This window comes from Hyperoodon ampullatus (genome assembly GCF_949752795.1).
Source record: "Hyperoodon ampullatus genome assembly, chromosome: 4".
Lineage (NCBI taxonomy): Eukaryota > Metazoa > Chordata > Mammalia > Artiodactyla > Ziphiidae > Hyperoodon > Hyperoodon ampullatus.
This window is the reverse complement of record NC_136917.1, coordinates 172,253,528-172,279,695: the sequence shown is the minus strand read 5'-3', so window position 1 is coordinate 172,279,695 and position 26,168 is coordinate 172,253,528. Positions and strand designations below refer to the sequence as shown.

At 41.7% G+C, this 26,168-nt stretch overlaps 1 protein-coding gene across 2 annotated transcripts in view; it reads left to right on the top strand.

Moving 5' to 3' along the window:
• Positions 1–783: 783 nt before the first annotated feature.
• Positions 784–26,168, top strand: part of ADAMTS16 (ADAM metallopeptidase with thrombospondin type 1 motif 16) — a gene marked incomplete at both ends in the record, with an annotated part of 156,960 nt that continues 131,575 nt past the window's right edge. Inside the window, 3 exons of one of the 2 annotated variants that reach the window (XM_079704048.1) lie at positions 784–915; positions 1,002–1,107; positions 7,511–7,836. In XM_079704048.1, coding sequence (XP_079560174.1) covers positions 784–915; positions 1,002–1,107; positions 7,511–7,836 — 564 coding nt within the window. The remainder of the gene's footprint in view (positions 916–1,001; positions 1,108–7,510; positions 7,837–26,168) is intronic. The other variant, XM_079704049.1, reaches the window with a different exon arrangement.

Here is a 26,168-nt window from a genome sequence, read left to right as displayed (position 1 = left end):
GAGCGCAGCTACATCCCAGGAGGACGAAGCTTCCTCGACCCCCGTCGTCTCCCATCACTTCACAGACTCGAGAGAAAAGCACATTCGTGTATACTCAGATCCGCGCATCCCTAAGGAAGTCCGGGCACCCCTGTTTCGCAGCCGATCTCCCCGCGGGGCGGGAGGGCGGACCCAGCGAGACCCAGGCGCCGTTCTGCCGCATTCCGGCGGGCGGCAGGTGTCCGGCCATTGGATGCGCCGCTCCGGCCCTCGGGAGTGGGGACCGGGGCGCAGCGCGGCGAGGTGCCAGCCAGTGCAGCCGTGCGTGGACTGCAGGTCCGGAGAGCAGAGCCGGCGGTCCGACCTGCTGACGCCGCCGCCCCGCGCTCGCGGTCCCCTCTCCACCCGCGTGCCCCCGGGACGGCCGGCAAGGCGCCGACCGCGGGCCAGCGAACGCCCGGGTTCTCCCCGGTCCTCCTCCCCTCGCGCCTCACCCCGCCGCCCTCTCTCGCGCCTCTGTCGCCCCCCTCCTTTCTCCCCTCGCTTCGTCGCCCTCCCCTGCCCTCGCCCTCCCCCTCCCCCGCTCTCCCACGGTGCGGGCGGGTTCTCCGCCGCCGCCCCGCCGCCGCGGCCGCCACTCCGCCCCCAGCGCGGCGCGGAGCCGCAGTAATAACCCCGGTGCGGGCGGCGCAGTGACGGCGGGGCATCGTCCTGCGCGCCGGTCGGGCTGGTCCTCGGTGCCCGCTTGCACGGTCGCGGGGCTGAGCAGCATCCGCGGCCCCGGACCCCTGCGAGCGCCCCTGGATGGAGCCGTGCGTCCTCCCCGCGGGGGCGCAGCGCCGGCTGCGGGCGCAGGGCGCACGGGGCAGCCCGGCCATGCGGGCCCCCGGCTGCGCGGCGCTCTGCCTGCTGCTGCTGGCGCAGGTGGGTGTGCAGGTGAGTCCCCGACTGCGGGGGCAGGGTCCCCCGAAGCTCCCCTCGCGCAGCCCCCGTCTCACCGAGGTGTCGCCGCTGTTTTCCAGCAGGCACCTGCGTGCGCCGTGGGACCCGCAGCGGCCTCGCCGGGGAGCCCGAGCGTCCGGCGTCCTCCTGGCCCCGCGGAGTGGCCGGGCTGGGTGGAAAAGGGCGGTAAGTGCGCGAGGGGGGTTCGAATCCTTGCAGTGCAGCAGCCTGTAAACCCTCTAAGGCTAGGTTACCAGGCTCTGCAAATGTTCATAACTCTGCGAATTCTCTGTAAGGTGCTGCCGTGCTTCTTTCCAACCGTAAGAGCGAGCGCATCTGAGTCAACTTTCACCAACATTTATATTGTTTCCCTGTAAAACAGAAATGGCTTACCAGCGTTATTACCATAAACATTAGGGAAGAAAGCAAGGGAATGTATTTATTAAAACAAACACACACACACACACAATTAAAGAAGGAAGAAATCATCTAGGAGTTGTATTAATGTATACACAGCAATTATAAAGAGCTTATTGTGCCTTTCTCCATCCCCTCGTCCCCTCCCCCTCCTGTTCCCCTCTGGCCTTTTAAAATGAACATTTTTCACTGTCAGAGCAGGGGACAAAAAGACAGTCATTTTGCTCAGTATTTATCACCTTAGTTTCAAAAAGGATGGTCTTCAAGAGTTGGCAGAATGGGTAATTAGCGTTTTTTGACGTCACAAGCAATGTCCTGTGTCATGATTTGCCAAAAAACAAGTCTGATCTTTCTGCAATGTGTGGTTTTACTTTCACTGCTCACAAGAGGCATTTATCATTTCATGCCTCAGGGGGTGGACCTCTCTGTCCTGAACTGCTTTTGGGTAAACCGGAAAGCAGGTGTGGAACGTCGGTTGCTACCGGGTTTTTAATCTGAACCCAGTCCACTGGCAATTGCTAAATATGAGTACTTTGCATCAATTCCAACAATGCATTGCCATCTCAAATGTTATTAGTGACTTACAGAAGAAAAACTAGGTTTTATTATCCCAACAGACTTTCAGAAAACCTAGAAAATTTGAGTTAACAGTCCAGAATTTCTAAGTGTAGTTTCTTTATATAGATAAAATTCCATAAAGACAATAATTTAACATATGCATTAATTATTGAAAATCTCTCCTCCCGAGGGCTGTATGAAGAGTCTATCAATAGTGATCAATCCGATGAACGCGGGAACATAGGAACTTTTCCGCGACCACCAGAGGGCGCTAGATGTAAATGATAGAAAACGTTTAAAAATTACTTGTCACTATGTATTTGCAAGAGAAACTTGTCTATTTAAAGCTCACTTCCTTGGGCTTGCCCTTGTTTTCTTTAATGTTTCTCTTACGATTCATTCTAGCATGTAGTTATTTATATTGTAGTTAGTTGTCTTCCGCCACTTAAAAAAATTTTTTTGTGAAAATTCTAGTTTTCTAAAAGCATGAAAATTCCTGAAGGTCTCAGGAGAATTTTCAGAGTGTTTTCTAGTAGTTATGGGGTTTTCTGTGAGGTAAGAGCATTAGAGATAGAGAACCACTTCCAGGAGGAGAAGCCAAGACTTCCTGCCCGAGGGTGCCCTTCTCCTAGGGAGAAGCGTCCTGTAAGCTGGACTCCAGCCTGGTTGACATGTGGCTGTAATCACCTGGCACCTCAGCTGGTGTCACAAGCCCAGCGTTCCCATGACAACCACTTAGCTCGCTTGGTCAGACCCTCAGGGGGAAGGTGGGAGCCATCATCACTGAGGTTCTAGCTTAGTGGACACACCACTACCTCCTCCCTCACGGTGCAGGTGTTTTAGCTCTTTAATTACAAAAGGCTAAGTTGAGAGAGTGGGTTTCAGTGGAAAGCTTTCACACGACCAGAGAAAGACTCTTTATGCTCAGCAGTGTTACCTCTTTTGACCTAGGATGGCAGATGTGGAATAGACTTTGTGTGATGCTGTGGTTAATTTACTGTTGCATGTCTGGGTATCCCTTCAAAACCCAAAGGTGCCTTTGAAATAACTCTTTGGCCATAAAGTTTGTTTAACACATATTTCAACCTATATTGCCAGTGTTCCTGGGAGTCTGGAGTAATTATGCAATAAGATAGAGAACTCCATGTATTCTGTGAGGCAACAATAGATAACTTCATTGAGGTCAATTCTATTTTCAGACCTTCAGTACACCCCTTTCATTTTGGCTGATTCAGCATAGCTTTTCCCTAATGGGAGCCTCAGATGATTTTCCTACAAATTTACCTTTGTCATAATAATAGTGGGTCTTGTTAAGAGCAAACACATAACATGAGTTTGTTAACTTTTAAAAATCTAGAGTAAATTAAGCTTCCAGGTCAAGAGTCAGAAGTTCTTTAGAACTTTGTTTCATTGGACATGAGAGATCTGTGTTTGTGTGTGTGAATCCAAAGTATATATTGATTTATATTCACACATTCACATGACTTGAGATGGGGCAGGTTGGCCCAGGGATGTGCTAGTAAATGTTTAACAACAGATTCTCCAGGCCTCTGATTTTGTAACATTTGCTCGTTCCCATGGGGTAAATACTCCCACCATGGATGATTTCAAGCTATGGATGTGATGCCATTGAACACAGAGTTAGGACTTGATGTGCAAAATCTGTTCTCCGCAGCTGGTACCAGCAGCCCCTAGCATGCTCACAGGTGCTCCACACCTCATGCCCTCAGTTTGGAACTGGAGTCTTCCTAAACTTGATGCTGTGGTCAAAACACCTTTTGAAATGAAGTAGATCAGGGTGCTGACTGAAGCAGCCATGTGTGAATTTCGCCTCCTTAGAAAAACCTGTGTAGGACGTAGGTCTTATTTCCGGGATTCTCAAGGATCAGGAATCTCACTAAATTCTTTTTTCTTGAAATCACAAGCCAATAGTTTGTGGGATTACAATCTTAAAACATAAGCTCAAGAGTTAGTTTAAAATTGTCATTTTATAGCAATGATATATTGCCTTCTGCATGGGGAGAAGCTATGCTTACTTTGTTCATTCATTGAATTCTTTAGCTATGACCCTTTTCACATTTATTTATACATAACCAACAGTGCATATCTGCACTAAGGACTGCTCTTTGATGAAATCAGGGTTTCTCTGCCTTGGCACTCTTGACCTTTTGTTATGGGAACCTGTTCCGTGCATGGAAGAATGTGTAGCAGCCTCCCTGGATTCACCCACTACATTCCCAAAGCACCACTATCCCCTGCCCTTTCGTGAAAACCAAAATGTCTCCAGACATCCCAAGTGTCTCCTGGGGGCAGGGGTGAGGGGTAGCACTCCCGCTGAGAACCACTGGACTAAATTTTCACCCATGTGCACCCTCATTCTCAGAAGGGATTGTAACTGGTTACAAGGAGTGGCTTTGCAGCGGTTGGAGCTGGTGTTCTGGGCAGGCTCAGGCCGGTTCTCCAGAGCTGATTGTTACCTTGTCAGGAATTTTGTGAGCTGGTGTGCTGAAAATCAAAATAGGTAAACTTGGGTGAAATAAATAATATTAAAAACAAGATTAAAACACTGAAAACTCATCACTTCACAATTCTTTAAGTTTTGAGGTTACGTATCCTCTTGAGGTTCTTTGCCTGTATCGCCTCTGTATGGTGGAAATACTTTATAATGGTGCGCTACCGTGCAAACCTCTAAACTCCGTGTTCAGTGAGGTCACATGGTAATTGAAATTAGCCATGATGGGAGTCTTTATACCAGGGAAACTGGCAAATGCTTTCAACCAGGCTACCCCATGACCCCCACCCGTAGCTGGTTGTGAAACATGTACCAGCACAACACGTGCGTTTCTGTACAAGAGGCTTAAAAGTTGTCATTTTGAAAAATAGATATTATATGTCTCCCTCCCAATAAAAGATAAAGAGTGTATGCCCTCCAAAGTAAAGGTCGTAAAAATGGCCTTTTAATGGTAAGCATCTTTTTATGTGCAATAATCTGCTCACTAGCCAGTGTTTGGGACAGTCCACCTGCTTTGTCCTTATTCCACGGCCTCTGTTGGGATGGAAGCAGGCTAGTGTGAGGTGCAGACACTGCCTGAGAGCCCGCAGGGCAAGAAGAAAGGTATTAACACGACCACGTCACACCAGCTTTTCCCCTGAGTCCGGAAAGCCGGGGATGAGGAAGGTGGTTTGGAAAAATGCAAACTAAATGAGCAAGTGCTTTTCACTTTTTTTTAGTAGCCGGGAACAGACTGTGATCATATACTTGCACCAGGCACATCCATTCCTCATTTGTTTCCCCCTATATGTTTTTTATCATTGCATAGAATTTAGGCAGATTTGTTTTACTTTCTCATTGTCCTAAGTAAAATATGAAGTGATCCCAGTGTATTTTGCCTTGGCAGACACAAGTGCCCTGCTTTGACATGTATTTCCAAGGTTGGTTGTTGAGTTGCCAGACAGAACCTGCTGCCTGTCTAATCTGCATGGGCCGCAGTTCACCAGTTACCTGCACTGGGGATGGGGGGCAGGCCTGTGGGCCCAGGAGTGGCCCTTTGACCTGAGGAAAGAGGAAGCCTGGGCTCAAACAGGCCATCGCTAAGCTTTTGGTTATCCTGCTGCCTGATGGGTTGGCTGCCGGACCTCTGACTCTCACCTTGCCGTGGGCCTCAGCCCATGGGACTCTGGACAGTGCCTTTCCATCCCTGGCTTTCTCTGTCTCCCCCAAAGCCAAACACATGCCTTTTATGACCATCCCCTGGCTGCCACCCTCTCTGTTCCAGTGTAACCTTTCAGATACCTGCCAGGATGGCCCAGGGACATGTGGGTAAGAAGCTATACCAAAAGAGTCTGGTTGTGAAGAAAAATTACTTTTTCCAGAAAAAATAATTTACCTGAGTACAGTTCAATTATGACCAAATAGCACTTCTATAGGACGCTCTTTTATTTTATCTCATGGCTCCAAGAAGCATGTCCAACTCATGCTAAAGGCCCGGTTATTAAGTATCTAACAGAATAGTCTCCTGAGAGCATATATTGGCAATAAAAGGGGAATATATATAATTTCTTAGGATGGTAGAATCAGGATGAGAATATGAGAATCAGGTCTTGTCATACACGTAAGAGGAAGTTGCATTTTGAATCGTTAGGGACTTTCCACCTCAGTGTAGGGCTAGCCCTCTGGGGCTTGGGTCTGACGTCCATTTCAAAGACATCTCAGAGGAAGCCTGGAGAAAGCCTGACATCCTGTTGCCCTGTTATTTTCTGGTGTTTAGACAAAATGCAGGCTAAGAAGCCGGTCCTCTCCAAAGGTCCATCGCTGTCATGCAGATGGAGACACTCACAAGATATGTTTAAATATTTGAAAAGTAGAAGCCAAGCTAAGAGATTGTTAACTAAAATATTGTGTAGCCTCAGCTTTGACAAATCTACCTTCTCATGGTCTAAAAGTCCAGGCTCGAGTTTAGAACATGGCGGTGCAGGAAGATCCTAACTCTGGCGTGAAGCCCACCCCTACGTCTCTAGTCCATGTCTGTCTTGCCCGCCCAGAAACAACCTCTCCCTGACCTCTGGATGGCAGAGATGATGTGTTAATGGTAGGAATGAAAGGAAGAATCCCTGTCAAAGCAATGAAAAGTACATGATGCTAGAAGGGAAGAAACCTCTTTGGAGAAGACAGCTACGATATTTCGAGAAAGGCAGGAGAGGGCCACCGCCCAAGATTCTGGTGGAGTTACAGATGTTTTCTCCATACTTTGTACAGAGAAGGGAATGACACAAGTGCTCCCCAATGCAAAACTATAAGACTGTCTGTGACAGAAGCCTGGCAGATCATATGGGTGCCCCAAATCTGTTAGCTCCTTGGGGTTTTCTTGACTTTTTAAAAATAAATCATTTATTTGAATACATTTTGACCTGGTATAATACAAATTAGAATTGGAAGAAGAGTGTGGTGCATGTCTTTGAACAGCCTTGAAGTGTGAAATGCCAAGAAGTCAGGCCAGTCAGAGGCTCAGCAGTGGTTTTCATTCGGAGAAAAGACACATCTGAGCATCTACCATACCTGCATTCTGTCTTTTCTGCTGTAGTTCAATGATTTAATAATTAAATATTTTATAATTAAATGCCAGAGAATGTCCATCATATTTGTATTTTTAACTGTTTTCTGAAAAATGATCAGTATTTTTAAGCTAAACTTTCTTATCAACAGACTAAAGATGTTGGGAAAAGACAATATGACTAAAGGAATATTTAAAGCTATAAAAATAATGACATTATAATTACTCTACAGTAATTACTCTGTAATCTGAAAAGCCCATTCTTAGTTTCATTTGCTCTGTAATCTGTTTCTCTTTAGAAGTGTCATAGCATTTGCTGGATTGGTAATAACACATTATAGGAACAACAGTGACTTCGCAAAAGGCCCCTTTTAAGATTTTCCCTTTTAACTCCGGTTTTATGCTTTCTGTAGTTCGGATTTGAGGCTGGGTGGTTGTTGACGTTTCCTCCATCCTTTTTTGCTGGGTGAAAATACTATCCGGTAGTCAATGATATTCGAAGACTTCCTGATCCTTTTCAGAATTCTGAAATTACTCAGCCACACTCCCTCTCTCACTTTCAGAGTATGACCTGGTGTCTCCCTACGAGGTTGACCACAACGGAGACTACGTGTCCCATGAAATCACGCACCCCCAGAGGAGGAAAAGGGCACTGGCCCAGCTTGGAGCTGACTCTCTGCACCTCCGGCTGAAAGGCTTCAGGCACGACTTCCACCTGGATCTGGAAACTTCCAGCAAGCTGGTGGCACCTGGATTTCTCGTACAGACTTTGGGGAAGGAGGGCACTAAGTCGGTGCGGACTCTCCCACCTGAGGATTTCTGTTTTTATCAAGGCTCGTTACGATCCCACAAAAATTCCTCAGTGGCTCTTTCGACCTGCCAAGGTTTGGTGAGTACAGTTGTTGCCGCCTGTTGTGAGACCGCGGGGGCAGGGATGTGGGGAAGGGAGCAAGGGACAAGATTTGGGCTCCTTCTCCCATTATTGCAGTACAGATTTCTTTGATCTCTCAGAGCAGAAGGAAAATTGCCAAGCAATGCTTTCTAAGATATGCTAGGCACTTCCTATCCCCAATTTGGAAACAGCATCCAGGTTCTGCCTTCTGTTGTCGTTGGTCTACAGCGATTGTGGCAGAACACTGCAGTTTGAAAACTGTGTGTGAGAACTTACGGACCAGTCTGAAGACTTTGACTTCTTTGGGGATGGTTTTACTCTGACTTACTGGTTACTCTAACTTGCTGGTCACTTACTAGCACTGGAGGAATGTTTTCATCTTGAATAGAACAACCATATTCAACTGATTGGCCATGTGCTTGAAAGCACTTTATTTCTGTCATTCTGATGTTGATAATATATTTACAGATTAGAGCATTCATTTCAAAAACAGTGGTGAATCCATGGCAGGGCAGTGCTGGTCTTATTGGGCTAAAGATTCTATTAGTGCTTTCTTCATTTTCTTAATATCTGAGTTAGACATTAAACATCCTTAGATGCTTCAGGTGGTCCCCTTTGCTTGGATCCTAGAATGAGGAGCATCTGGCCAAGTTGAGAAGGTACCTAAATCCCTCAGGCTGACCGAAGCTGAAACCTTAATGGCTTATCTTTCACTTTTCTTAGAATATTTCCATAACTTTTGGGAAGGAAAGCTTAGTAGATGCTTAGATTCTGGGACACAAATTGATTAGTCAGACACAGATGCGGGAGACATGACATAAGTAGCAGAGTGAAAATGTGTGGTCCAAACAATAAGGTCTTGATCATGTTAAAGGTTTGGCAAATAGATTTTTGAACATTTGTTACATCTCCAGAAAATGATCTAAGCCTGTCTTATTCCTTTCCCTCTTTGAAAAGAGATAATTCAGACTCTACATCTAATAAGGAGTTTGTGTACATGTATGTGAATACTAGATGCTGAAGGTGCATTCATAACCAATTCTTTAAAATACTAAATATGTGGAAATGCTATGTCCTGTGATTTTTTTAAAAATATTAACATTCTGCTTTTTAGGGGGAATTCAGTTTGGGCTGGGCTCATATCTACTTTCTTTGGAAAGACTTTTGGTTTGAGAATGGATACAATGGGGAATGGCCAAGGGTGGGGTGGTGGTTATTTGGCACACTTGTTAAGCATAAGGACAGTGTGGTCGATTTCTCCCATGCTCTCTCAAGAAAAGTAGATCTTTCTTAATGAAAGAGCTAGAACTCTTCATGTAATTCACTAAAGAGAGATATCTCTTCCTTGGCTTTCTTCAACAAAGTCTCACTCAGACCAGAAACGGAAGCCATCTGTGTGGTAAGGAGATGTGTCATGCCCTTCAGAGCACTCTTGGATTTGTGGAGACTGGGCAAGGTGCTTTCTTCCCATTAGCCCAGCAGGGGTTCAGGCTCGTGGATGCGCCTGGTCTCTGTGAGCCTAAGGCTTCCTAGTGATGGCGTGATGGGTGAGCTATGCCCTGGAGTCTGTCCCATGAATAGAGTTGGCTGGCAGCAGCTTGAAATTTCTGTCTCTCTTTGAACTCAATGGGAGTTAACAGCAAAAGTTGTAAATGACAACTACATGAAAGATAAAGAAGTGAAAAGAACAGAAAAAAGACTCCTCTGTATAATAAACACTGGAATGTAATATTTTGGTGACTGCAATAGAAAGCTCTGTGCTTTCACCATTCATCTTCCAAATACATTAATTCCAACTAAAGTGATATTTTGTCTGTAGATGGTCACTACAAACATGACCTCAACTAGACTTATGAGTGTGAGATCCAGGGGCATTTGCCGTATGATAGGAAAAATCAAAGGCATTTTAAAGAAGAAAAGGGGAGGATTAAGAAGTCCTCTCTCTTAGCCAGATAATAAAGTTATTGAATGGAAATGCCCCTCAAGTAGTTGCCAAGTCTGTTATTTCTTTCCTGATTGATGGTTACCCCATCTGTCCTCTTTCAAATCTGTTAACACATGAAGAAAAGTAGCATACCTTTTGCATTAGATGATGGTTCCTTTTTGTTATTATTGTTCTTCTTAGTTCTTTCAGGTTCTAGTTAAAGTTCCAGGTAGATCTCAGTTAAGCATTTTTAAATTTGGTTTCTAGATGACTCAGCTATCTGATGGGAGTCAGGAGTGTGGTTCTAATTTATAGTAAATACATATTCTTAAAGAAGAAAGACAAAAGTAAAATGAGCATTTTACTTTGAATCTCTTGTGAATAATGAATCTCATGTGCTTCAGAAGTGTGTCTCACTGGAACCTGTCAAAGTCGCATCCAAGGAGTGTATTGTCTGATGAGACAAGCAGGGAATAGGCAATTTTACTGAAGAGTGATAAAATAAGCACAAATATGGGTGCTAGGAGAACTGAAATGAAGATGCCTCACCCTATCTCAGAGAGAGACAGCAGCATCAGGGTAGGTTTCTGGAGGAAATATGGTGCAAGCCGAATCCTTATTGTAGAATTGGAATGTGATGCTCATGAATGGAGGAGTAACAAGCAATCTCAGGGAAGATGATGGAGATCAGTCAAGCTCATGGAATCCTTGATAACACCATCCATGACTGTTCAGAGATTAATATTTGTATATGAAGCCCAAGAATAGTAAACTAAATAAGGTCTGTAAGCCTTAAAATGACTTCTAGAGTCACTCTGACATTGCCACCATGTATATTGATTCAAGATATTTCTCATTTTGCTAAATAAGGTTAATAAAAAATAGTATCTGTTATACTTATGTCTCTACCAAAATTACATCACAAATCTGTTCTGATTACCAATCACAAGCACATAAATGTGTGTCACACAGCAGGTCCTTTTCAGTACTTGTTAAATAATGGATAGAATTACTGGGTGTCTTACAGTGTAAGAAACAATGATAACAATGACAGTAGCAGAAGGAACAGTAATAAGTTACTGAATGTTATTTGCCAAATACTTGCCTAATAGCTTCCCATTTGTTATCGCACTTAGCCTAATGATAACTCTAAGAGATAGGTACTATTTTTTTAACAGCTTTATTAAGATATAATTTACATATTATAGAGTTTCACCCCTTGAAAATGAATAATTTAGTGGGTTTTTTTAGTATATTCCCTGACTTCTGCAAACATCACCACAATCTAATCTGATACATTTGCATCACCTCAAAAAAAAAAAAAAAAAAACAGTACAGACCAGTCCCTCCCATTTCTCTCAAGCCCTCATCAGTCCTAGGCACCCATTAATCTGTCTTCTTTGTTTATATATTTGCCTAATCTGGCCATTTCTGATAAATGGAATCATATGATAAGTGGTCTTTTGTGACTTGCCTCTTTCACTTAGTATACTGTGTGTTTAAGGATCATCCATGTTGTAACATGTTTAAAGACTTCATTATTTTTATTAGTAAATAATAGTCCTTTGTATACATATGCCACTTTTTATTTTAATGCCTATCAATTGATAGACATTGTATTTTCTTTGGTTGTGTGAATAATGTTGCTATGAACATTTGTGTACAAATTTTTGTGTAGACATAAGTTTTCCTTTTTCTTGAGTATTTACCTAGAACTGTAGTTAGTGGATCCTATGGAAACTCTAAGCTTAACCTTTTAGGAGATTCTAAACTGTTTTTTCACAGTAGCTGCACCATTTTATGTCTACCCAGCAATGTATAAGGGTTCCAGTTTCTCCACATTCCAGACAACACTTGTTCTTGTCCACCTTTTTTTCTTATAGACATCCTAATGGACATAAAGTGGTATTTCACTGTGGTTTTTATTTGCCAGGTAGAGATTATTGGTTAACAGTTTTGTTGTTGTTTTGTTTTGCTTTTCCTTCAGCACTTTGAATATACCATCCTACTGCCTTCTGGTTTCCATTGTTTCTGATAAGAAGTCTGCTGTTTATCTCATTGTAGTTTTGTTATACTTAAAGCATCGTTTTCCTGTTGCTGTTTTCAATGTGTCTTTGTCTTTCAACATTATTACTGTCAAGTGTATAGGTGTGAGTATCTTTGAGTTTATCCTTCTTGGGATTATATGAGCATCCTGAATGTTCATATTAGTATTTTTCCACAATTTGAGAAATACTTGACCATTGTTTCTTCAAATATGTTTTTCTGCTCCTTTCTCTCTCTCTCCTCTCCTTTGGTACTCCTACTATTCATATGTTGGTGTGCTTAATGATGTAGCAGGTTCCTCTGAGGTTCCATTCATTTTTCTTCATTCTTTTTCCTCTGTGCTCTTTAGATTGTGTAATCTTGACTGACTGATCTGCAAGCTCACTGATTCTCTGCTGGCAGTTCAAATCTACTGTTAAGCTTCTGCAGTAAATTTTTCATTGTGGATATTGCACTTTTCAACTTCAATTTGGTTCTTTTTATAATTTCTCTTATTCTGTATTTTCTGAAACACTGCTATGAGGCCTTGCTTTAATTTTTTTGATATAGTTTCCTTTGGTTCTTTGAACATATTTATAATAGTTGCTTTGGAGTGTTTTCCTACTAAGTTAAAATCTGGGTCCCCTCAGAAGCAGTTTCCATTGCCTCTTTCTTTTCCTGTATATGGGTCACACTTTTCTGTTTCTTTGTGTGTCTCACAATTTTCTTGCTAAATACTAAACATTATAGATAATATATTTTAGCAACTCTAGATACTTTAAAACTGACCACACACCACCACTCCAGTGCTTGTTGCTGTTGTTTTCTTTCTTACTTGTTTAGTGACTAGTTCAGTGAAGTCTGTTTTCCCTGCAGCATGCAGCCTCTAACGTTGCTTCTCAGAGAGTGCAACCTCGGGAATGTACACAGTCTTTCGGAAAGCCTGTGCTGATCTGCTGCCTCTATTAGTACCACAACCAGCTGTTACTCTACACTAACTGCTAGGTGATTGCTTTTGCCTTTTCCCCCAGCACACTAGGGCATAGATTGCTCCACAGTCTAATTTGATTATAGAAGAGCTTTGCAGGATTAGGATGCTGCCAGGTTTTGAGACTACTCCAACTCCAGGAGGAATCCTCTTGTCTTTTTCCCTGAGTCTCTCCGCTAAACTTCTAGTCAGTGTATTGTTTTGCTTATTGTTATGTGTATCATGGAACAACAACCTTCTCTTAATTGCTTGCAAGTAAGATATCCATTATTTTTGACAATACCGTCAGACATGAACTTTCACACACTCTGTTCCAAATATAGCCATTCATTTTAAGTGAGCTTCTTGTTCTTAGAGCTTGCTTCTTGCTTCTCTTCCTGGGCAAAATGTGTGTGCCACTAAACAGGAGCTGGAACTAGTAGAATACTTCTCCTCCAAGTGACACCCCTACTCTATGAGTGGAGCTCTGGGTGGAAATAGTAGTGCCTGGTCTTCTCTGCTTTTGCTTCCTGGCTTGAAATCTCTACCATACAAATGTTCCTGGTTGGGGATGTTCAGGGATCAATTATTCTCAACCTGCTGAGCCTGGAGTAGAGCTTCCATCTTATAAGCAGGGGCTGCTTAGCACAAGGGAAACCAGTTCTTATGGCCATGTCTGTCCGGAATAGAGCTTCTGCAATATAGAACTGAGGGGATAAGAGATGTTGGTGCCTTGTTTCTCGTGACTTGAAAATACAGTCTTAGAATGGGTGTTGGGTGGGATAGGGAGCCCTGGTCTTTTTAGCATATACCTAGAATAGGGTTCTGTCACATTGAGCAGGGGGAAAGGTGAGCATGTGACTAGACCATGGCTCAAATGTCACCAAAATTTACCATTCTTTTACAGATTGACTAAATTTAATTAGATAGATGATTTTCCACTTTTTTTATTGGAGTATGGGAGGGATAAATCAGAAGCTTGGGATGAACACACACACACTACTATATATAAGATAGGTAACCAAAAAAGACCTACTGTATAGCACAGGAACTCTACTCAATATTCTGTGATAACCTATATGAGAACAGATTTTCCACTTTTTATGCCCTTAGGACAATTTCCAGAGACTTCAAATGGTGTGTGTGTGTGTGTGTGTGTGTGTACAATTTTCAGCAGGAAAATGGTTGTTTCACTTGAGAGAGGATCTTCCACATTCCTTACACTGCCATTCTGGAAGTCAGTCTCTGCTAAATGCTATTATTAGCATATTTTGCAAATCACTGCCCAAAGCTATTTTATTATCCCCATTTTACAGATGATTCCCTAGGTAATTCTTGAAAAGTGGAATTTTGACCTAAGTTGACTGACTTCAGAAACAACACTTTAAATCACAATACTATTTTGCTTCCCTTGATCATGAGGTCATTGCTGAACTATAGGGACCTAAACGATCATTTATGTGGATTTCCATTGCATCATCCTTGAATACTCTCTAAAGCGTAATGATGTTTGCATTTGGTTTCCACCTCAATACCACCTTCTTCAGTATCAAGCCCTCTCTGAACTTAGTAGACCCATTTGTAATGTATCAGGCCCTTATTTTAAAAAACATGAATTCATTCCATAATTATTTATTTATAGGTTTGTTTTGTTATACCAGGCTGTGAGTTCTTGAAGAGATCCTGTTTTATTCATCTTTGTATCCCCAAGTTCCTGTTAACACAACCTAGTTCTCTTTTTTCTTGCAATGAATGATTGTATTCCAAATTAACAACCAAAAATACTACATCTTCTCAACCTCTATGAATATGAATAAACATAAAATTCATTTTATAATTCATTTCATATGATTTCCTTCCGTGACTAATGTCAAATAATCTGAATTTTCTTTTGAAGCACAGTTTATTCAGAAGTGGTCTAATCAATAAGATTTCTGACAAACTATTTTTAAAAACCCTGATTGTCAATACTTTAAATGAGGTTTCTTTGGAAATATTTTCTGTTGCATGTAACAGGATTAGATTTTCTTAAAGGATTTCATGCACGTTCTGTACTTGGATTAGTACTTTACCAAAAAAATTAAATAAAGAACAGCATCAAATCTATCATCTGTCCTTGGCACAAAATCTGCCTGAATTTTAGCTCCTCTTGTGTAATTGTTAAAACATTAATGCATAGGATACATATCACTTCTCCTAAAATCTAATTATTCTCTTGCTTTCAATAGTGTTGGAAAACTTGTAAATGCCACAGTTCTCAGTTCAGTTTGAGAATTCCCTCACTTGTTTGCAGACTTACTTGTGGCCCTGGTTTGAATTGTACTAGGTTTTATTTCCAGATAAAAACTCCAGGGATTCTCTGGAAACTCTAGTCATTGAGAGTTTTCCTAAAGCACCCAATAAATCCTCGGAAACTGTCTGAAATATTGCCAAGTTTTCAATGGACTTTGAAAAATGTTCTTGAGCCAGGAAAATAAAACAGGAGCAGAAAGGAAGAACCAACACAGGAGACGGCTAGAAGGGCTAATATGAGTTTTAAAAGAAAAGTTTTACTGTCTGAGGAGGCCAGTGATGGCATACATCAGGCTTAGGAGACATGCAGGAAAATGGTAGAGAAAATAAGGTTTTTGGATAAAGTATGTCCAAAGTTATTGATTATTAGGAAATTTGAAAGGTGGGTGTGGGGAACTAATTGAAAGTACTGAATCATTACATGAATTTCTGCTAATTACTTAAGAATAAATATGGTATAAATCTTTAAATTGACAAAATGGAATACAGTTCATTATTACAACTAGATCACAGTAACATTTATGAGATAATATTTTGTACTTGTTATGACCAGATTTTTCTATTAGCTTACCATTAATTGTAAACAGAAATGAGATTATTAGAGAAATTTAAGTATAAGATGTATGGTTTTGTTCCATTTCCCTTACTTTTCAAGTGATGAACCTGAGAATCAAAGAGGTGGAGTGGCTTGGCCAATATTACAAAGCCAAGTGGGGTTTAGGAAGGTCTAAGGATGTATGTCTTTAGGTTCTCTGTCCTGCGATATTTTCACTGAAACAAACAAGATGCTATTACTTTTCATTATAGTGAGGGATCAGTTGAAGACTTTAAATGTTGGAATATGTGCCAGAGATTTTAAAGATAAAGCAAGGGAGTCCTTGCTCTGGAGGTGTGGGGCAGGTGACAGTGGGAAGAGGACAGAGAGTCAGGCTTCCTTCTGGTTAGTGTTTGGTGTTCCTGATGCCCTTTTTTGGGAATCACATGCTTCCACTGTATGGCAGCTCTCGTATGGACAGTCTCTATGGCCAATAAAATATTTGCTGTGAGGGTCATTGGAATGGTGCTTATCTCCACAACCAGTATGACCAGGATTTTCTCCAAGGCCAAGATTAGCTTGAGAACAGCCATGTGATCCCCTTGGAGGAGCAAGAATGTGATCCCTGTGGTCAATTCCTCTGGGGGATGACTCAAGTCTAGGATTTTCCAAAGGACAAGGATACTGAAACCTACACTTTCGAGAGTGACTGTTTAAGAGAAAGTCCAGGACAGAGAGAGTACAAGAGGAGCCCAGATGAAACCAGACTCTTAAAAGAACGATCCTTCCTTGCCTGAGGTTCAACCAGAGCAGTCTGACTGTTTCCGCTTATCACACAGGTAACATTTTTCTTCTTAAATGTCACTTTCACCACGAGGACCTTCCTGATCCACCCCCATCTAAAATCACCTACTCTTCCCCCTCCACACATACTTCCTATCCCCTTCCCTATCAAAGCTGTATTAATCATAACCCAGTTAGGAAACAGAAACCACACAAATTAATTGAAAAGAGAGAATTAATACAATGCATTAAGTAGGTATTAAAGAACTGAAACAAGAAAAAGAAAATACCCAGATATAACAGGGTAACAAGTGCAGGAAGCAGCTACTGGACCTGGAGCTGAGGGACTGAGGGAAGAAGTTGGGACTATTAAAATTTAAATGCTTGGAGCTGGGCTCAAACCCCTGAGTAGGAGGAGCTGGCCAACTGGTGCCAGGGCTGGGAGGGGCAACTTGCTGCTGGTTTTTTAAGTAACCTGTAAACTGCAGTCAGCTGCTGTTACTAGAATTAACTGCCACTGCCAGGATGAAGCCAGGCTGACAGGAACAGGAAGTAGACAGGAAGTCCATGTTGGGCACACAGGAAGTCCACAAGTCCACAGGGGCAGACAGGAAGTTCACAGGGTGCAGACAGGAAGCCCATAAGTACCAGGCAGGAAGTCTATAAGGAGCAGATAGGAAGTGCACAAGTTCACAGCGGGCAGGCAGGAACAAGTTCTTCCACCTTCTTTGAAATCAGATTTGTAGAGTTCCAGACCCAGTATCTCAAAGCAGAGTTTAAAACGGGCGTTAGAACTGAGGATGCTTTCTTAATACCAAGCAGGCTATCTATGCTAAATATTGAGAGTATAGCAGGGATTTATGTCTGACTTTTTCTTGCTTTATCCCCAGCACTTTCCATAATGCCTGACACATTAAAGCCCTCAATAAAAATGTATTCAATGGACAAATTATTTTTTAATGGAGAAACGGGAATTCTGGTGCTTTGCAAAAATCATTTGCACAGCCACTGGTCTGAAGAAGTTGTGGGGAGGAGAAACGAAAAGCTGAAATAGTAGGGACATCCCAGCCCTAACCAGGGAAAGGGTTAGACCTCAAGAAATAGACCTCACCAGGCCTGATGGCAGGCTTATTCCTGTGAGGGGATAGAGCTGTCAGACCCATGCATGCAGACATCCCTCCCTTATGATGGGCTAGTCTTGCCCATTTTCCTCACTTGATTAAAATTAAGTCCCATGTGTAGCTTGCCTGGAGGGAGAAGCAGCACAGCATTTCCTCAGTAGGCTTGGAAGTGGTATTTCATGACTTATTACACAGGAATAAATTGGCATTCAGAGGCTCGTGTGTGCGTATGTGCGTGTGTGTGTGTTCAGTGTCTGTGAGTTTGGTTACTCTAAACCACTCCTGAAGGAGACATTGGAGTAGTATCATCTGTAGGCTGAGGCCAAGCTCTGTATCAGAGTGAATTTTTACACTCAGTGGATCTTTTCTTTGCTCATTCTGGACGACAGCCGTCTTCAGTAATCTCACCCCTACTCTCAGGTTCCCTGAGCCTCAAAACTCAACTGGAAGCCACTATTTGCATTTGCTCTTCTGTCTATACTCCAGTCCCCATTTATTCAAAGTGTGTGTCATTTTTACTAATTTTGATTCCTTTGTCTAATGACAGCATTCATCCTTTGTCCTCTATTGGACATATTTTTCACTACTCAAGGATCTGTCTTTAATTTTTTGAGAAGAACAACATGTATTTCAAGACATTAAGTAAATCCAGTATTTTAAATTAGTAGCAAAATCAGTGTTAATTTCATATTCTCTATTTCTGTAAAATTATAGGAAAACTGAATAAAATTATATCATTTGAAAAATTACAATCTAAAGAAATGTAGGCAGGATTCTGGGGTTTTTTTTGTTTTGTTTTTTAGTAGTTAGTTTACAGTAAATGGGTGTATCCAGTAAGGCATGCACTGTCAATATATTAAAAGTTACCAGTTACGAAACAAAAATTAAACTGAGACAAAACTAAAAACAACAACAAAAACTACACACTGTTACCAGATTTACAGTGACATTAAAATGACTGGTTGCCTTTAGTTTAAAAATGGTACTAAAATGATAGAAAGCTTCAACAGGCAATGACAGATATATCCAGTTCTTCCAGTTTTCTCTCATTGAATAGGTATATCTCCATCCCTTAAGACATTAGAAATTTGGAGTAAGACATGTAAAGTAACATGTAGTTTAGGTAATTGGTGATTTCTTTCAGTATGCAAAGCCTAAGAAAAATATTTGCCTTGATGACCTTAGGGTCATTTCATCATAGTTTAAATTTTCATGTGAATACATTGTATCTTTTTCTCTTAGATGAAAAAGCAGGGGCTGTCCCTTAAATGTGGTAAGGCTGTATTTAAGTTCATACATGTTGGCAACACTTTGAAAGAAGATTCTTAGTTTTGATTGGGCTTGCAGAAATAGCCAGGGCGTCCATGCATGGTAGTTCAAGTTGGACCCTGGGAACTGTGAACAGACATGGGGAAGGAGGGGGTCAGAGACTGTTCCATGAAAGTTGAGGCCACCTACCTGCACTCCTACCCTTCTCCTACTTCCCTCCAGAGAGCAGCCTCATTGGAGGTTGAAAAGCACAGTTCTGATCTTTTCATTTCCTTACTTGTCATGTGCCCATTGCACTCTGGGGAAAGCCCACATCTTCACTGTGGCTGATGATACCCTTGGGGTCTGCCCTTGCTTGCAACTTCAGCCTCATGGAGGAAACTCTCCAGGCTTGAGTGGCACCAACTCATTTCTTTCAAGATAAGGCTGAGCTCCTCACCCCGTCAGGGCCTTAGCAAATGCTGTTCCTTCTGCCGCATGGAACACAATTCCCATCCTTCCTCCTCCAGTTAAGCATCAGTTAGAAAGACACTCCCATGAGTCATACTTCTTTGCTGCTGCAGATTCCCTAGCAATACATTCATGACTCACTTTAATTTTCTCTTTGAAAGGAATTATTCTTATTTTGGTTACTAGTTTAGTATTTACCCGTCTCTCCCACTAGATAGTCAACATCCTAAGGGTAGTGCTAAGGGTCAGAATCCCTTAAGGATCAGAGCACCCGCATTGTTCCTGGCCCTTGGAAGGAACGAGATAGATGAGTGGAGGGGTAGGTGGATGGATGGATGGATGGATGGAGGATCCTACTTTCAGACACTAGTTGGAGAAAGTTCCTGTTTCCAGAGAGAAGGTGCAGTGACTGTAAAAATCTCTGTCTAGAAATGGCTCTAAGTTGAGTTTGGACAGCATGCATTTCCCAGGCACCACACAGATCCAAGCCTGTCTGTTAAGGCTCTGGGAGTGTATTTCCACAGCAAAAAAGAACAGAGCAAGTGCTGTTCACATTCAAGTAGTTTCAGAAAAAAACATCTGCAAGTGAGCACTTTGCAGTCCTAACCATATGAGTAATTTTTCTAATGACAGAGAATATCTCTAAATAAATTCTAAATAAGAAACATTGCAACATACTTAGGCAAGAAGGTATGTATAATTTATATAAAGTACAATTTAAGAAACTAAATGGCATTCATCCACTTCTTAGCTTCTTATACCTTACTACACGAGCATAAAGACATAGTAATTTCTGTGTCTCAGTTTCTTGGACATAATCTTTATTTATCAATCTTATGACCAGGATGGATTGCCTATTACACATGACAATTTCTGAGAAATGATACTCTTCCCTCCGTGAATCCTTCACAAAAGGTGATGCAGCAATTTTTTTCTATGCTAACTTTCAGCAATGTCAGAAAAGCTGACATTTCTCATAAAATCAGAAAAACATTTCCATATTTACTTTGTTTAGTTAGTTAAGATACATTAAATATTAAGCAATTGTTTCATTTAGAAGCAAGCTGGTCAACAGCATTTTAGAGCAGCTACAATTTAAGGGCTGTGATAGTTTTCCAGACCAGCAAGGGGAGGGAAAAGCATGAACTCTCCACATGTGAAGGAAGATACCTACTTAGACATTCAAATAAGAAACAGAGTTAAATGACTCCTTAAGATAGGCATATGGGAAACTGAATGAAAAACATAGCCTTTGGAATCACACAAGTCTTGTTCAAATCTAACTTCTCTTACTACTAGCCAAATCGTTCACTGCTATCCTTCGGTTTCCTTAGTTTGTAGATAACCTTGGCCTCACAAGGTCACATGAGGATTGGGTGAGACGACATATATATGAAAGTCCTTAGCACAGGACTCCTAGTAGGAGCTGAGCAAGTATCTGTTCTCCTCAGCACACCCCCAGTACTAAACTATGAAATGTAGATTAAAACCTAATTAGAGGTAACTGCACACATTGTCATGCAAGCAAATTCAAGTGAAGTTAAAGAACCCAAAGGTGGACTTCCCTGGTGGCACAGTAGTTAAGAATCCACCTGCCAATACAGGGGACACGGGTTCGAGCCCTGGTTCAGGAGCATCCCACATGCTGTGGAGCAGCTAAGCCCATGCACCACAACTACTGAAGACCATGTGCCTAGAGCCCGTGCTCCACAGCAAGAGAAGCCACCACAATGAGAATCCTGTGCACCGCAACAAAGAGTAGCCCCCGCTCACCGCAACTAGAGAAAGCTGGCACGCAACAACGAAGACCCAATGAAGCCATAAATAAATAAATAAATAAATAAGTGATGTGTGATCACTACATGCTTATTAAAAAAAAAAAAAAAGAACCCAGAGGTGGAGAACCCAGAGGTGGAGTTCCGCTGACCTTCAGAGAAGACCCGCGGATGGGATGGCGATAGGATTAGAATACTTTGATATTTACACTGAAACATTTTGGGTGATTTATTGAAAGCACTTAGGATGATTAAAAGACATATCGTTTAAGCAGGCAATTTAAAATGCAAGGGACTGCTTATGTACTTTTTAGAAGCATTGCTTATGCCCACACATTTGAAAGAAAATTGTCCATTCCCAACACCTGGGAGATTACTTTGTGCTTACAAGGTATCATAAATGAGAAAAGTGCCCAGAATAGCTGACATCTTGGCTTTGTATTCCCCCTGCAGCAGCCAAAGGAGCTATAAACCTTGTTTTATTTGCACAGATTATCTCTAACTGAAGCTGGGGGAGTTTTGACTATTCCCTTTGCAGGTCATCATTAGGTAATAAAATAAAGAGTGATGGATTGCAGAATAATAAGCCAAAAGAGAAGCTAGGATATTTTATAGCACCAGTCTATGTCTAGATGAAATGTACAAGTATGTGTAGAAGACTTTGGAGAATAAACAGTAAATGTTTAAATATGTAAGGACTGTGCTGTGTAAGCACGGCATATGTGGAAACAGAAGTTGTTATATGTTTCTTAAGAAGGTCAGTAATATAAGCTGGCCTTTTCTTAACCATTTAGTACCATTATTCTGAATTTCTAATATTGACTTGACACATACCATAGTTATGTTTACTACTTCAATACATTTTTGTATTTAATATCAATCATAATTTCCTACCTCTGCCTCCAATAATCCAACATGCTGTCCACTGGGGAGCAGTTTATGGGCTATGCATTCTAATAAAATTGAGCTTATTAATCCCCAACACTTTCAAGTGTCCTGTTATTAACCCTCTGAAAAGGTATAGCAATATGTGTGTCATACCTTCCTCTACTGCAGGATTAAGAGACACTTTATTTATGAGAATTTTAGAGGAATGACTTATGCCCACATATTTGAAAGGGACCCACATCTAAAGTCTCAAAATGACTACAACCCCAAGCTGTGGTTGGTGCAGAGGCTTTATGGGACAACAGTTTTCTTTGGAAACAATGAAAATACCCTCTACATTGATTTAAAACTTTAAAAACTTAAAGCAAAACAAATCCCCAGCTTCACTTCAGGCTTGCATTACATGTGTGCACCAGCAGGGGGAGAATGGACAAACCCAGCTTTTAGCCTCACCAGAAAGGCTGAGCGCCCCGTGAGCCCTGTGCCTCTATATGTATGAAGGAACACACGTGTTTGAAATGATTTGGCCACTTCTGTCTTAAAATGTGAAGTACACCAGGAAGAATAATTTGACAGTTTCACAGATTGCAATTTTTTTTTTAATTTGGTATTTTATTTTATTTTTATTTATTTATTTTTGCCTGCGTTGGGTCTTTGTTGCTGTGCATGGGCTTTCTCTAGTTGCGGTGCGGGGGGCTACTCTTTGTTGTGGTGCGCGGGCTTCTCACTGCGGTGGCTTCTCTTGTTGCAGAGCATGGGCTCTAGGTGCACAGGGTTCAGTAGTTGCGACTCACGGGCTCTAGAGCACAGGCTCAGTAGTTGTGGCGTGTGGGCTTAGTTGCTCTGCGGCATCTGGTATCTTCCCGGACCAGGGCTCGAACCCGTGTCCCCTGCATTGGCAGGCAGATTCTTAACCACTGCACCACCAGGGAAGTCCCACAGATTGCAATTTAAATGTAAAAATCTCTTAAAATCCCATCATTTAAAATTCAACTGTTGAGTGGCAGTCTTCAGCAATGTAGATCCTAGTATGTTACCTATATTCATATCCAGCTATGAAGTCCAAGCACATTAATTACATTTTGACATTGTATCATGTTCCCCTGTATAGTTTGCAAATTAATGCTCTCATTTGGCAATTATTCACGGTTCAGATTTCTCCTTTATCTCGTACACTCTTTGTTTGATCTTGGTTTCAAAGTCAGCCCCAACCAACTTCTCCCTTCTCTGGTTTCAAGCCCTTTCATCTGTGCTTTGTCAAAGGTGTGACTGCTCCAGGCTCTGTCAGGGCATGGAGTGGCCATGACACAGCTGTTGTAGAAATGATGCACATGTGGGTAAAGTTGTAGGATCCCTAAGCATAATAGGTAATGTATTCTTATATTTGCCAAATATAGAGACAGATGTATCAGAAAACTCTGGTCACTATTGCCATCATGTTTAGTTGGATGTTGGTTGGAGAATTCCTTTCACGATGAGCTAACTTTCCAAATCCCTGTGGTGTTTTAATTATCTTCCATTCGCATGTTCTTTCTACTACTTTTTTTTTTCATGTTAATAATATCACATTCCACATTTCCAGCTCTTGCCCAGACGGGTAGCCCCTGGTAATATTGATACTTTTTCTATCATAGGAAAAGCAGACATTGTTAGGCTTTGACGTGCTTCGATTTGGTGGTTCTTTGGAAATGGTGGTTCCACTCTTCCCTATAAACAGACAAATGGGAGTTGGGGGACTGTGATGCTTTCATGGAAAGGCTGTTTAGCTCACTTTCTTCCTGTTTAACCTACTAAATGCTTTTCTCCAACTCCTAAACCAGAGCTTTGGAGAAAAAAATCTGAACATAATTCAATGTACCTAGGTACCAATGTGTCACCATTTTGAAAAGGCCTGCTTGCAACCTATGTTCCGCGTTTGGTTGTTATGGAACAAACATATGGTGAATTCTGCTTTTTTACCATAGGAACATGTACATTAAAGTACGTACCGACGATGCAATTTAAATAGTTTCAAATAAAACATGAAAATGCACCATTATGAATAGGGAGGGATATTGATATTGAAGTGAGCACTTACTGTATACCAGGGCAGGCATTTCTGCACTCAGATTCATTGATGCATTACTTTTGCATTTCATTATATTAACAATATAAGAAGAATCTTTATTTTCATTGTAAATAAGAGAAATCTCAGGATCAGGAAGATTTTGTAGCCTGCCCAAAGCTGCCATCCTACAAGGGAAAGAGCCCAGATTCCAAGCCATGTCCATTGGAACTGAGAATAAATGGTGAGCTTCTCCACTAGCACCCTTGTCTCCTCCAAGGACATTCTTCCTCTGTCTTCTTGGAGTCTAATTGACTGTTTTGGCAGCACGGGAAGAACTTAGATATACAAAACCAGTGCCTTTAATCACTTTGATGCCTGCATGGGGGACAGCTGTATGATTATGCACAACCTCGCTCAGATGGCATGATTCCTCCAGAGAACTTTGGGGGGCTTCTGTGTCCTTTATGGCTCTAGTGGTTACCAGCTCACATGATTATAAGATTTAGTGATGAAAGACTATAAAGACAGACAGACAGACAGAGAACATATGTTTATAGCATTTTTTAATCAAGGAAGACTAATCAAGGAAGACTACAGAGATTTCAAGTCATAAATAGTGGCTGGTCCCTGTAATTCAGCCTAATTCACAAATATTGGGCTCTGTGCCTTTCTTAAGGATGTGACAGTAGTGTTTCTAACAGCATTATTTCTTTCAGTGTGATTGAGCTAAAAATGCATGTAGAGAATTGGCGAAAGGGCAGCCTGAGGGTGCACTGTGATCATAGCCATAACAGGCTGATTGAGAGAAATGAATGTCTCACCTGGAAATAACTGAGAGAACTGGTCCCGGGCATTCTCTTTTTTAACTTCTTGTGTGAAGAAAAAAAAATACATAACTTGTCAGGAATCATCCTTGTCAATGAAATACATACATACATACTCATATATACTGATTTCAAAAAACTGTTCTTCCAGAAACTTTTTAACCTTCTGGATTATATTTTTTGGTGGATTGGGGGGTAATCTGAGCATGAATAACTTCACAGGTCCAAGAATTGCCCTATAGATACCAAGTCTATGATTTGACCAGAGTCATGGAGTTCTTGTGTATTGATCATCTTCTGTGTTTCATGCTCTTCCCTATATTTCCATCATAATATTTAATCATAATATTTCTGCAATACCTTACACTTCTGCAGAGCTTGACATGTGGATTTTGAGGGCTCCCTTGGGGATCACACCCAAGGGTTTCAGTGTGCTGACCTGTAGAAGACCTGGTTACTTGGGACCAGGCCTCAGTCTTCAGTAGTCATTGTTTTATGTGCATGACTTATGTGAAAATGCCAGAAGTCAACAAGTCAGCAGATTCCATGGAGTCACTGGCTGATACATCCTTTAAGGCAGTTGGATGTTCCCCACCCTCCATTATCTATTTGACAAACTCTTTAAGGATACACCCATTCTAACAAAAAATGTACAAAAAACAGATACACACTACTATATATAAAATAGATAACCAACAAGGACCTACTATATAGCACAGGGAACTCTACTCAACACTCTGTAATGACTTATATGGGAAAAGAATCTGAAAAATGGGCTTCCCTGGTGGGGCAGTGGTTGAGAGTCTGCCTGCCACTGCAGAGGACATAGGTTTGGTCCCTGGTCTGGGAGGATCCCACATGCTGCGGAGCAACTAAGCCCGTGCACCACAACTACTGAGCCTGTGTTTTAGAGCCCGTGAGCCACAACTACTGAAGTCAGCAAGCCACAGCTGCTGAGGCCCATGTGCCTAGAGCCCATGCTCCGTGGCGGGAGAGGCCATCACACTGAGAAGCCCGTGCGCAGCAACAAAGACCCAATGCAGCCAGAGATAAATAAATAAATTTATTTATTTAAAAAAAAAGAATTTGAAAAAGAGTGGATATATGTATATGTATAACTGATTCACTTTGTTGTACACCTGAAACTAACACAACATTGTAAATTAACGATACTCCAATAAAAACTAAATATAAAAAACACCAGTTTTTTTTTAATAAACAAGACTAAATTATGATGTATAGACATGCACAGTTGAATATTCAAAGTACAAGAAATTTTAAAAACTAGTTGCTGTAAACATAGTAATAGTGGTTACTTCTATGGGGTCACTGGGGGTTCCGATTGAAACTGGGCACACAGGGACTTGTGAGATGTATGGAAAATTTCTATTTCTTTGCCTGAGTGATTGTTGATTTACCTTATAACTCA